Here is a 12,909-nt window from a genome sequence, read left to right on the forward strand (position 1 = left end):
TAGCCCCCCCCCCCCCCCCCCCCCCCCCCCCCGCCCTGTTTTGACCCCTCGACATTTTTTGGGGTGGGCAACCCAAATGAGTTTGAGGCCACTGTCCTTGGTGGTCTGGGGGTGACAGGTTCCCCCTCGTCAGTCCTGGAACGTGAAACACTAAAATGTTGTTTTAATTTAGGAGAGTGAGGATGTGGATAGTTCCAAGCCACTTTTTATCGCTCTTTAGGCAGTACAGAAAACGTAAGCCACGCGTTTTTTTTGTTGTCTGTAAATATCTCATTTCATTTCATTTTATTACTCCTTAAATCGCCCATTTCTGGGCTTATGTAAAGGGGGGGGGGGTTATGAAATAATAATAAAAAACTTACGTAAATACAACACAATTTAACAATGCCACACAGGTCGTGCGCTTTCAGCGCATCTTTGAAATAATCCGTATTTGCTAGAATAACAATGTCATCAGGCAACTTGTTCCACAGAGCTGTCGACAGTTGCAATGGCGGGTACTTGTATAGATTTGTTCGTGGGGTGGATAGATGAAGTTTGTAACATTATCCGTTCGCGGTGATATATGATGCGCAGGTTTGCAATATTTTTGCTCTGTCAACTCTGGGGAATGATAATACAGTCTAAGTAACATTATTAGGCCCGCACCAGCTCTTCGGTACTTCAAAAGGGGAATGTTAAGTATATCCTTCATTACTGTGGACACTGCTTTCACATTTAAATTCATAGAGTATGAAACGCGCAGCTTTGTTTTGTACCGATTCAAGCAGGTCTATTAAGTAAGACTGATGGGGGTTCCACAATGACGAAGCAAATTCAAGCTGTTTCTTCGTTTCTAGAGCAGCTGACTTCAAATGGCGTTCCATGTAAGCTAACACTCTGCTTGCTTTCATAACTATACTCGTTATAACGGTTATTTATAACTAGTAACTTTCTCTATTACACTATTGTGGAGAATGTAACTAGAATTTAAAGTCTTACGTTTAGTTTTAAATGACATACACTTTGTCTTTGCTACATTAACTTCCATCTGCCACTCCTTCCACCGTAACACAAAGCTGTCAAGATCTTGTTGTAAAAGGGCGCTCTCCGATGTATTGGTGATATTTCGGTAAAGCACACAATCATCAGCGTACAGTTTTATATTGGATTTGATACAATGCCGAAGGTCCTTTATGTAAATAAGGAACAACAGCTGTCCCAACCCGGTTCCCTGGGGCACGCCGGATTTAACTTTGACAGAAACAGAAGAACTATAGTTACTCGTGACGTACTGCGTTCGGTTGGTCAGGAATGCTTCTATACAACATAAAACGCTTGGTTCGACTCCCACTGACTGTAATTTCAGAAAAAGACGTTTGTGTGGGACCTTGTCAAACGCCTTCGAAAAGCCGACGAAAATCGCATGCGTTTTGGAAAGTGTATGTGAATTTTCAAGAATGTCTGAAACGAACACAAATAGCTGTGTTTCGCACGACAGCATGCGTCGAAAACCGTGCTGGTTTACAAATAACAAATTGTTTACGCACAAGGGGTTCATAATATTAGAAAAAAGAATATGTTCTAAAATCTTACAAGGTACACTGTCAGCGACATAGGACGATAATTGTCAACGCTTTCCTTGGACCCCTTTAAAAATTGGGATGACGTTTGCGATTCTCCAGTCTACCGGAATGATGCCCGTTTCCAAAGACTGCTCAAAAAGCTTTGCCAGTAAAATACATAATATATCCTTGCAAAGCTGTAGTAGCTTGGAGGTGATTTTGTCCGGACCTGGTGCTGAACTTAGTGGAAGGTTTGATATAATGGCAGCGACGCCCTCAAAAGAAATAGCAATTGTCCCCATAGCACTCGAGATAACATAATCAAATAAAGTTATGGGCAATGGGTGAGTTTCTATGGTGAAAACAGAACTATATTAAAACGATTGCACAACTGTTCTGTGCAATTGTGGCTCAGTTCTCCTATATCAGTGGAAAGTTCTTTAGAGACTTTCTATGCTGACTAATAATAAATATTATTATTAATATCCTGATGTTACCTGGGTGCCTGGTTTGCCTTCAGGAATATCATCCGCACAATATCTAGATTTTGTTACCCTCCTCCAAACAAGTAATTGAATTCTAAACAGCGCCGAACTGCACAGACTGTGTCCTCAAAACAAATGGCGTTTTGATTGGCAACAGTGCCGAACTGCACAGATCGCGTCCGCAAAACAAACGGTATTTTCAATGGCAACAGCGGAAGCTCTGACGTAATATCATGTAAGGAGAGCCGAGAGAGCGCTCGGCTGTTCCGCTCCAGCTCTCCGTTCGTGTGTGTCAAGCGCTAATTTAACTCTGTATTTCCTCCTCTCACAGCTGAGGTTTTCAGCTGTGAAAGCTGTTTTTCCTCCTCTCCTCGCAGCTTGCGATACATGAGGTAACTCTCTGCAGCAAGATCAACTACACGTGGTCCTAATCTGGTGCTGTTGACGCCGAGTCTAATTCTGACAACTGTCTGAGTGAAATAACTTCGTTCCAGGAAATACAAAACCTACAGTAGTGAGGCGAACACGGTTCTTGGGCGTTGTGGTTATCATATCACCTGCCAACCTCGTCATGTTACGGAGAGCACATTTCCATAGAAGAAATTGTATGAATATGTCCAATAAACATTTAAGAACATTTATTATATGGCATAAGTCATAACCTTTGTAAGTTGTCACATGTTTATAAAAGAATATTATAAGACATTCGTTCCCTATGGGTCTTCATTTTATGAAGCGAGAAGACACAATCAAGAAGGTCATGTTGCTTCAGGTTGAAGATGGAGGATTCGTAAGAACGGGAAAACTTGCTCAGCCTGAAGGCAGCTTCTTCCGAAAAATGATGGTGGCGTCATTTATCTTTCCCAGTTTATGAATCATGCCGGGCCTTTTTCTGGAACGTGAGGTTTGCTCAGTGTGGGTTCCATTTAGTGCACTAAAAATAATGGGCCAGCTCATAGCCAGCCGGCAACGGCCAGGCGGCGCCAGCAGGGTGAGAGCGCACGGTTATACCCTCTCTCGTTGTAAGTCGGCAAAGGGTGAACGATAAGCCCCACATTGCGTGCCCGAAGGCTTTGAAATGCGCGACGTATACGAGCGCAACGCACACATATTGGAGCATGACGCAGCGAAAAGCCTGATACTTCTTCGGAGTTGAGGCGCGCTCCGGTGATACGCAGTCACGTTCCGATTGGCCCGCCAGGGCCGTAGCTTCCGCTCTACTGGCACGCTACGCGATCACGGCTCCCTGGGATACCCAGTATTTCTTGCTTCAGACACTAGGCTAAGCGGCGCCACCAGAGTAAAAGCTCACGTTTGAACAATGCAGCCGCCACTCCCACGGGTACCCAATATTTCTTGCTTCCGTCGCTAGATGGCGCCAAACCAAACAGCACTGCAGGTTGCCTATTGGGATATGAGCCCTCACTTTTTTCTCGTTGTAATTTCTTTTTGTGCGCGTTCACAAGCTGCAGTCGAGTTCTTTCACTTGTGTTCAAAATAAAACAAGCGTCTCTTTGCTAGGATGTGAAAAAAAAAAGAAAAAAAGGAAACAGGTATCTTTTTATTAAAAAGTTACCTGTTTCCTACACATTCAGTATTATCTATTTGGACGTTGTACATTTCACGGGGGGTATACGTTACGGCTTACAAGCGTGTTAAACTATTTAATGGGAACGGAATTAGATGAGAACGTGCCCAACCGCTGAAATTTTGGTTGGGATGTTTCGAAAAAGTTCTAGCGAGAAGGTCTAAAAGAAAAATGGGTCGAAATGCGAATGAGACGTCGTCTTGAGGTAACACCCGTTAGTACTGGGAGCATACGTTGCCACTCTGAAGCATGCTTCGTTATTAAGCCCTTGACAACTTAAAGGGCGTGTCGAGTTCCTAGCATATTATCGCTACTTAGTCAATGAGGTTGCAACATCCGGTAAGAACACCGAAGAAGGAATAACAAAATCAAGAAGCATTAACATAATAGGCCACGCCCCACATTTCTTAAGCTGTCAGTGACCATAGACCACCTCAACTCTCTGACGCGCATGCTGTCGGCAATGCGCATGCGCAGATGCTTCGCCTCACGCAAATCTGGTTTCTGCGCAAGCGCATTTCCCACACCCACCTGCGGGCAGAAGCGGGCTTGTTTTTGTAAACAGCTTGTGTTGGTCGATAGACGCATAGCCTCTTCCATACTCAGAAAGCCTGGCAGTTCGACTAAGCCAGAGTGCCCGGTCGCGGATTTGGAGCGCGGGGATCCGAAACACACTTGTTCGCTCGGGAAAAGTGTGTTTTGGCGTCTCGCCGCAGCGGGCCGCCAGCCACGTGGATCTCCTCTCATCCGTCGTCTGCCGCTCCACCTTTTCCATTTCGGTGGCCGCTTCTCGTGGCGATCTGCCATGCATTGTCAGTATATGGGAGGCTATGATAGACGTAACGGCATCGCTGAGAAAAGCGAAGGAGAAGTAGACGAATTGCACAAACAGAGGCGTTCGCTTACAACCGAATAACCGGAAAAAAGCACACGCGTAGAATAACAAGAGAAGAATCCACCATGAGTACGACTCACGGTCCGTACGCGTGAAACGCACTGGGAACCCTAGTTCCCCGTCATATATAGGCCAATCGAAAGGGGCACCGCCAACAGACGCGCCCATTTACACCTTGATTTGAAACACGCCTCTATATGATCCCGTTTACCCGTTGGTGGCGATGCCACATAAAGATTGTGGTTTCCTCCAACAGTGGAACACGCGTCCCGCCCACACCTGTCGCGGCGTGTTGCTAAATCCTAAGAAGGTGATGATTTCCCTGCCAAGGTGGATTTTCTTGCGCGCTATTGACGCGCTCCGACTGGTTCATTCACTTTGTCAACTTGTATTTCATTAAGCCGTGGATACACTAATGACAGAATCTGCGGAAGACATGCCTCAAGCATAAGCATGTTTGCTTCTTACATATCCACGCTTTGAAGATGTCCGCAGACAGTGTTTTGTGTGGTCAATATCAGTGTGTCGAACCGAAAAAAATACGGGTTCGGTTACGGTTCAGGTAAATTTATTTTGTTCCGGTTCAGTTCCGGTTCGATTAATTCGATCCGCGAACCGGTTCGGAAATTATAAATGACAAATTGCAACATCAAAATAAATTACAAATAAAACATCTGAAATCAGCACATACGAAACGGGATACATCGTAGTGTAAGGCTCAGGGATTTCTACCAGGAATGGTTTCTTTATGTGCACTTAAAGGTTACCTCACCGACGTTTACGCATTCGGACTTCATCTAATTGGGTCCGACGCAGTAGCTGTAAAATCCGCGACTTCCTTACACACCCACTTACAAGTAGAACTCGCTAACTATCCCGCCACCTCGGCGTGTAAGCAATTGAAGGAACAGTGGGGAGAAAATACAGCTTTCTTTATTTGAACTAGCCTTCGGTAACTCAAATTAGACCCTTAAAGAAGTTTTCATTATACAAGATACGGAATATGAAAAACACTTCACCGAACGCAACGCCAGAAGGACGTAATAGGATAAATATTAAAATAGAAGAGTTCGCTGTCTCACAAATATGTTAGCTTCTAAGTGCCTATACGAAACCGGATGCATTATTATCAAACTCCACAGCCTTTCTTTTCTCATTCCGATGGAAGCAAGCTTCAAGAACTCGCGCGTTCTAGAAACGTGTTATGAAATGAGCACACAGCAGCATTTAGGATTTACGAGATTGTAGGAAAATAAAATCCCGTGACACGATTTTTTTTTTTTTTTTTGCACAGCCTTCTATTTCTCTTTTTTCCGTGCAAGCCGCGACCAGCGCAATACTGGTTCCTATGACAAGATTCATGGATGCAGCGTTTGTCAAGATTCATGGATGCAGCGTTTATATTCCTAAGACTGAGTGGAGAAGAAAAATATGTAAGCGAGGTGTGTGTCAGTTGACGGCACTTAAAGAACAAATGGCATTGATAGCACATTCATTGTCAACAGCGCGTGGCCGAACCGTTTTGACATGAGCCGGTAACCGTTATTTTTTTTCCGGTTCAGTTCCGGTTCGGGTTCATCGCGATAACAATATAACGGTTCGGGTTCGGGTTCAGTTCCGGAAGAAATACCGGTTCGGTTCCGGTTTTCGGTTCGGTTCCGGTTCGACACCCTGGTCAATATAACAGTCATACGAGGGAGACCTCGGTCAGCGCGTGCGCAGGCCGTCCCTCGCACGATGCATTAACATTGTGGCCGCGGTGCCACTGAATGAGATCATCCGACCGGACGACGTGTCCATCGTCCGACCAACGCAGGAGGCTCCAACGGCCTGGGACGCTCGCTGTGCCTGGAGCTGGCCCGGCGGGGCGCCCGCGTGGTCATCGCGTGCCGGACGCGGCTCCGGAGGGACTCGACGGCCTTCTTCCTGCGCGAGAAGACCGGCAGCTTCAACGTGCGCGTCATGTACATGGACCTGACCAACCTCGAGTCAATCCGGGAGTTCGCCAAGGAGCTCATCGCCTCCGAGGAGAGGCTAGACTGCATCGTCAACAACGCAGGTATACACGTGCGTGCCACCACACGGGCAAGTCTTCTTTTTCTTTTCAAAGCGGCGCCGTTTTGAGTGTCCCCACAACCTCCCAGATAGTAACTCGTTAATTAGGCCGAAGTACTATGTTATTCTAGGTCATCTAGCGAAGGCCAGCGCGGGTTTGCAGATGTGACGCGAGTACTACATCAGCATTCGGCTCGGGCACGGACTTTTCACCTACTGGATACGAGCTCCAGCCGAACGACTGACGCATTGCTCGTCTCCTATCAGCGGCCCGCGCTGGCCTCCGGAAGGTGACGTGGAAAACCCAGTACTAGGGCCTTATTCAAAAGCAAGGCTCTAGCCAAACTTTTCATACTAGAGCCTTATTATCCATAAGGTGTCGATTCCCTTCTCGCTGGCACCTCAATTAAGTGCCGCTTTGTAAGAGCATTATTCGATTATCGGTTATCTTATTGTCCCATAACACGCGAAACTAAAACTTGTAAAAAAAAAAAAAAAAAAAATTTGTTGCAGAAAAAGGTTGTTCGCGTCTAGCCCATATACTTCGCATTACTCGCGCGCCAAAACCACTCTTCTATCGGTATAAAGTAACGAAAATAAAATAATCGTAAAACATTAACGTGCTACAATTAATGTATGCGGCAGCTCTTAATTATACAAATAATCGCTCGCAACAAACTGATACACCCGGCATTGCGCTCGTACATTTGTCGTGGCCGGCGGACTGGTCCAGCAAACAGGCAGTTCTAGCAGCTCTGCCTTTTAGCTTCTCGTTAACCTACAATACGCTAGAGGTCTGGCTATCGAAGAAACGTTCGACTTAAAAAATAACACGGAAGTGACGTCTTCTGATCAATTTAGCGTATGAAAAAAAGGTCATTTCGTGGTCACATCGCTTTAATGCTCCTTGTGTGCGTGCTCTCCTTGGTGGATTCGGAGAGTCCGTCTCATTGGCTTAGGGCATTTGTTCGTTTATCATGTCACAGATTCTTGCAGGTTCCAAAGGTGGTGTCTGAGACCTCATAGCCGGTGGTCGTTTCTGGCAGATGATGGTCGCGAACAAGAAACTTGGGATGAATAAAGAAAGAGGGAAATATGTTTGCTTATATGGAGTGGGAAGGTCGGGTTTCCTCTGCATCGACCATCAAAAACTGGATCACACATTTGTGTTTGACTGTGATCGGCTGCGTTGCAATCACTTATGACTGCTTACAGCTAGATAAGACACTAGTGCCATCCATCGATAGCTACGGAACACTCCCGATCTGCGTATATTTCTTTTTTATGCACAGTTCTTTTATCGTGAATTTGAAGTAATTCTGACAACGTTATAAGTGAGCATTTATTATAAGTAGTGCGTAGAACGTGTTTCTAATTCGGGATGTCGACCCAGAAAGAAGAGTGGTTCGGGATCTCTTCTAGGGACACTTAACTTCAAAAATTAATGAAAAAAGAATTTTAAGCTTCTCAAAAGAACATGAATGTCACAAAAAAAAGTTTTCCCTCAAAAAGAGAGAGAGAACAAAAAATAAAGAAAATATACACAACCCAGGCACGTTGCTGAGATAAAAACTGAGGGCACTTCACGGCGATAGCACACTTGACAACTTCACCTGATCGCAAATTGTTTGAATCTCTCCTGCGTTTTCTGTAAGAGTTGATGCTGAAGTTTAACGCTTATTGTCTTATATTAGAAACACAGGAAATTGCGTTGTAGTATTTGACAGAATCGAGGAGAAAAGGAGGCACAGTGGTCCCCTGAAAGTGTGGCGTACTTCGCAGCCATCCTGACGGGGCGCGACTTTACGGCGGACGGCATCGACCTGATGATGGGCGTCAACTTCGTGGGCCACTTCTTCCTGACGACGCTGCTGATCGACAAGCTGCGCTCAACGCCCGGCAGCATCGCGCGAGTCGTCAACGTGGTCTGCGGGGGCTTTAAGCAGGGACTCGTCTCTGACCTCGAGGACATGGAGGACAAACGCGTGCGCAACGAGTACGACCTCAAGCACGTCTACCGCAGCTCCAAGCTGGGGCTGTTCCTCTTCAACAGGGAGCTGGCGAGAAAGTAAGCTATGGTCTCTCGCTATGTCGTCTGGTACGAGCCTCCGACTTGTGCGTTAACCGTCCTATTCCGTCCATGTACCGGACGTGGTCCAGAAGTGGGACCAAATAACGCCACAGGAGCCGGCGTTTTATGGTGTCGGTTATGTCGCGATCGGTTGCGATCCTTCTGGTTAATCGTAGAAATACTGGCGAAAAAGGAACACGAACGCGAGGATCGCTGTCGCCACGGCGTTCCATCTTGCGTGTGCTTTAGTTTTCGTCGACTGTCCGGCTGCAGAACGACCTGCATCAGAAGATGCGTCTGTCTCAGCCACCTACGCAGCTGTGCACCGCCAGGATCGCGGAAGGCAACAGCGTGACACGTCGATGACGTCATCATGCAGAAATTGAGGAATAGTTTCCGAGAACGCGGTAAACAGACCGAGACGGGCTTCAGGCACCATACATTCGCGGCTCGCACGAGAGTGCCAGACGAGGTTTGTGATTGTGTCCGGTGGCGCAGGTACCGTCCCTTCGACGTGGCCGCCTTCTGCGTGGACCCGGGCCTGGTGGCGAGCAGCCTGTACAAGCACCTGCCGGGCTTCCAGGGCCGCTTCATGAGCGTCCTGGCCAGGGTCATGTTCCGTTCCACCGAGGAGGGAATCCAGTCCCTGCTGTACGCCATCATGGCTCGGAAGCTCGAGGCGGACTCCGGAAAGGCGAGTACTGCTCTTCACTGGCGAGAATGTTTGAGAAACAACTCGCCTCGCTGGTTTACCTAGACCACCACTGAGCGAGTTATGCTCAGAGTGTAGACCCTCCATTCCCCGACTGTCTTGTGGGCGCCACCAATTTGTTGTCTAGTGAATAGCGGGCGCAATCGGTGACAGTTACGTTTCCGGAAAGCGACTTCTTGAGCTTTGGTTATACGATGCCAGAAAGCTCGGGTGATATTGTTTTGTTCTGTCGCGGGTTGTTGTAACGTTTTAACTCGATGGTTCTTGGCACTGACACGCGGCGGCCGTTTCCCAGGTGATCAAAGACTGCCGCGCTTTCGACGTGAAGAACTCCGAGTGGACCGACGAGGTGACCCGCGGCCTGTGGGAGCGCACCGAGGAGCTGATCAGGTCCAAGGGCATCCCGTTCTCGCTGAGCCAGGAGGCCGAGGAAGAAGACCTGGGCGGTGGCATCGCGGCGGCCAAGGTCAACCTTGAGGCCTTCGCTCAGAAGATGCAGGCCGGCGGAGGCAAGCAGGATGGTCAGAACCTCCCGGCGGATGACGAAGAGGAGGAAGAGGAGGACGAGGAGTAGGCGGCCGGGACGGCGCGCCCGCGGTTCGTCCCAGAGGCGCGCTGTTTGGCGGCCCTTCGAAGAACCGAAGCATGGCCGAATTATCCTCGCCCCGACGGAGGCTCCCCGGGCGGCACGGATGTCCCAAGCACGTCCACGGGACGTTCGTAGAACCTTAGGAAATCCAGAGGGCGTCCGCGGAACCATGCGTGTTGCCAGGGACCTTTACAGATCAGGGAAGTAGAAGCTTCGTTGAAAGATCCGTACGTGGCATGAAGGCGGAGCGAAAAACCGGCGGGGCTCAAAACCTTTATCACTCGAACAGCGCACTATGTTCTACAACGGCAAGGATAGCTTCACTAACGTCGTAATTGGTGCACAACACATTTACACTAGGAGCCTCTCCGAATTCCGAAGTAAAACTCGACGACAGATGACAACTTTCGATATCAGCTGCTTCCAGCTCTTAAGCGTAACTAGCGTTTTCTTTTTTTAATTGATTCCGTAATTGATTAAAACTTCGTCTTTAAAGATTTTGAACATGGGTGGGAAGCGGCGGATCTACGTGTTTTTATACTTGCACTACATGGCAATGTCTAAGTGAATGCGTAGAATTCACGCGGCTGTGTACTGTACTGTGGCGAGCATAATGAGTGGTCTGCGTTTTCTACGCACGAGAAGTCGCTTAGCGGAAAAAGCGAGTTGGTCTTGAACTTGGACTTCTCCGAATGCGAGCCAAACGGTGTCGATGGTAGATCTGGCAGTTCGTGTTCTCTGTCTTCGATCGATTTCACTGTTTTAGGCGCCATTCGCCTTTCGTTGTGGCGGCTGACGTCCCCAGCTACGCAATGAGGAGTTTTGGGAGCCTAAATTAAACCGCTGAGAATCCGCCGCTAGTACAACCCTACCGAATAACAATTTTTTTTAGAAGTAGGTTTGAAACTAAAAATAAAGAAAAAAGTGTAGTAAGCTCCATGGAACGCTCGCAACTCGTCCTTTTATTGTGGGCACTTACGACAATTAAACAATAATAACACGCGCGTTGTATTCTTACATTATTGGATTACGATTTTGCCTTGGGGTGCGTAAGTACGCTTTCGTCTTTGGTTTTGTGTGCTATTTCTTAAGAACGTTGCATCTGGTGGTTTAGAAAGTTTTAAATAATTGTAAGAGTACCGTAGAGTGCGAATAAAATAATTGGCCCTTCATTATAAGTAATCCGGACTATGATGACCACTATATATTCCGTCATAACCCCTGAGTTACACGTTAGGGGTCTCTGACTATAACCCAACTGTGCGTTAAATGGGGAACATAGAGAGCGTTCAAGCCGTAACAAGAAGCATTAAAAACTCTCTCAAGCTCGCAAGTTCAACATTACCGCGTCTTGACTAACTCGCTAAGGTGTATCGAACGTATTTATGTTCATGAATGCCCACGAACTTCGCATCATGCCTATAGATGTCACTGTTTGCTATTCATTCGGGCACCCACGTCGAAAGTGAACGTAATGAATCACTCCGGCAGAAGTCAATAGTGACCTTTACAATAGCTATATCACAAGCTGCGACCAGCGGGGGCGAGCTTCCAAATGCACCCTTCGAAGTGGCGGCACTGTCGAGCTCCCGCAAGCAACGCCGCGATGGCCAAAACGACTCCTCTAAAACTCGCTAATGTGCCGCCTTCCACATGTCGTCGTGCGTGGCCCCAACATCCTCAAGCCTTGTGATTCCGAAGAACTCCTCTCGCCATTTTTTCCGGCCTGACTCTCGTGTGAATGAACGTCTGGCCGCTTTTGCCAGCGTCCTGTTATCCGTGTGTCCGCCCTCCGCCAACACCTCCCGATAGCAAGGCCGTAGCGTTAGATTTTCTACGTCACGTCCCGGAGGCCGACAGATCGGTTCGCAAGAGCTGCGTCAGAGTTCCACTTGGACCCGCGTTCTCACCGATCGAACACGAGACCCAGCAAGCGCGCTGACGCAGCAATCGCGTTCAACGCAGCAATCGCGTCCAACGCGTGCCCCATAATGGCCTCCACTAGGTGACGTAGACAAATCGGGCACCAAGGCCTCGTTTATATTGGAGGTGTTGCCTGCACGCGAACGCGAAGCAAGAGGAGTGACGGCGAGATTCCGCTGCACGAGAGAGTTTTAGTAGATCGTTCGGGTGCCTCCGATAACGATACTCCGCCGATGCCTTTGCGCGTGCATCCCATCGCTATCGCGTGCCGTCACCGGAGTTATCGGGGAATGGTCTACTAAAACTCTTTACTGACAGGACAAGAAGCGCGGACCGTCTCTATCGGAAGGCCGGCCTCCAGCACGTGTCCGTTGACTTCCGCCACGCTTCGGCTGCGTGTGAAAGCTCGACGCGCACGAGACGCCAAAAGGTTCTTGAAAGGGGGAAGCTCGCGCTGGAGGCGGGACAACTGAAGGACGTATCCCTTCCGGTCTCGTGCAGTCTGTGACTTCTAGTCCTTCCCGCATCCTCAAGACCGCCCGTAGCAACACGTGTCTTCTGCTCCAAGCAACATTTCAAGCAACTAGAGCAGCGAATAAAGAAACCTACAATACATGGGGTCTGCTTCAATGTACTTTGCAGGACACCGGCTATTCAGGCCGGTTTAAACATTTGGGACTGCATGCTTACGACCGAGTGCATTACAACCTCTTCTGATATCTTACGACGAGAGAACACGCTAGCACTCTGGCGCCACCTATAAGGTCAGCCCGGAACTGAATTTCACTAGAGCGAAAGTTTTGCACTGATCTCTGAGCATCAAAGGTACGTATTCTCATGGGAAATGATCGTTTACAACATGGCCAAAAGTGTTTCGAGCTAACAGTAAATGAATGGTGCGAAAAAAAGGTAATATAGAGAATTAGCGAGGGTTTCACGCCTACCCGATAGATGGCGTCAGTGTGTTAGTTTCGATCAACTTTTCGAAGCAAAAGCAAAAGTGACTATATGCAGTTACTCTACTTGTATCATAAGTGATCACACTCG

The 12,909-nt window shown here is 47.9% G+C and overlaps 1 protein-coding gene across 2 annotated transcripts in view; it reads left to right on the top strand.

Moving 5' to 3' along the window:
- Positions 1–12,475, top strand: part of LOC8052664 (retinol dehydrogenase 13) — a 47,942-nt gene extending 35,467 nt beyond the window's left edge. For both annotated transcript variants that reach the window (XM_042291001.1, XM_042291000.1), the window contains exons 2-5: positions 6,329–6,571; positions 8,350–8,635; positions 9,137–9,332; positions 9,646–12,475. In XM_042291001.1, the coding sequence (XP_042146935.1) occupies positions 6,475–6,571; positions 8,350–8,635; positions 9,137–9,332; positions 9,646–9,924 (858 nt within the window). In that variant the 5' untranslated portion in view covers positions 6,329–6,474 and the 3' untranslated portion in view covers positions 9,925–12,475. The remainder of the gene's footprint in view (positions 1–6,328; positions 6,572–8,349; positions 8,636–9,136; positions 9,333–9,645) is intronic.
- The last annotated feature ends 434 nt before the right edge of the window (positions 12,476–12,909 follow it).

The sequence above is a fragment of the Ixodes scapularis genome, unplaced genomic scaffold, assembly GCF_016920785.2.
Source record: "Ixodes scapularis isolate PalLabHiFi unplaced genomic scaffold, ASM1692078v2 PGA_scaffold1__304_contigs__length_218370807, whole genome shotgun sequence".
In the NCBI taxonomy this organism is placed as follows: Eukaryota; Metazoa; Arthropoda; class Arachnida; order Ixodida; family Ixodidae; genus Ixodes; species Ixodes scapularis.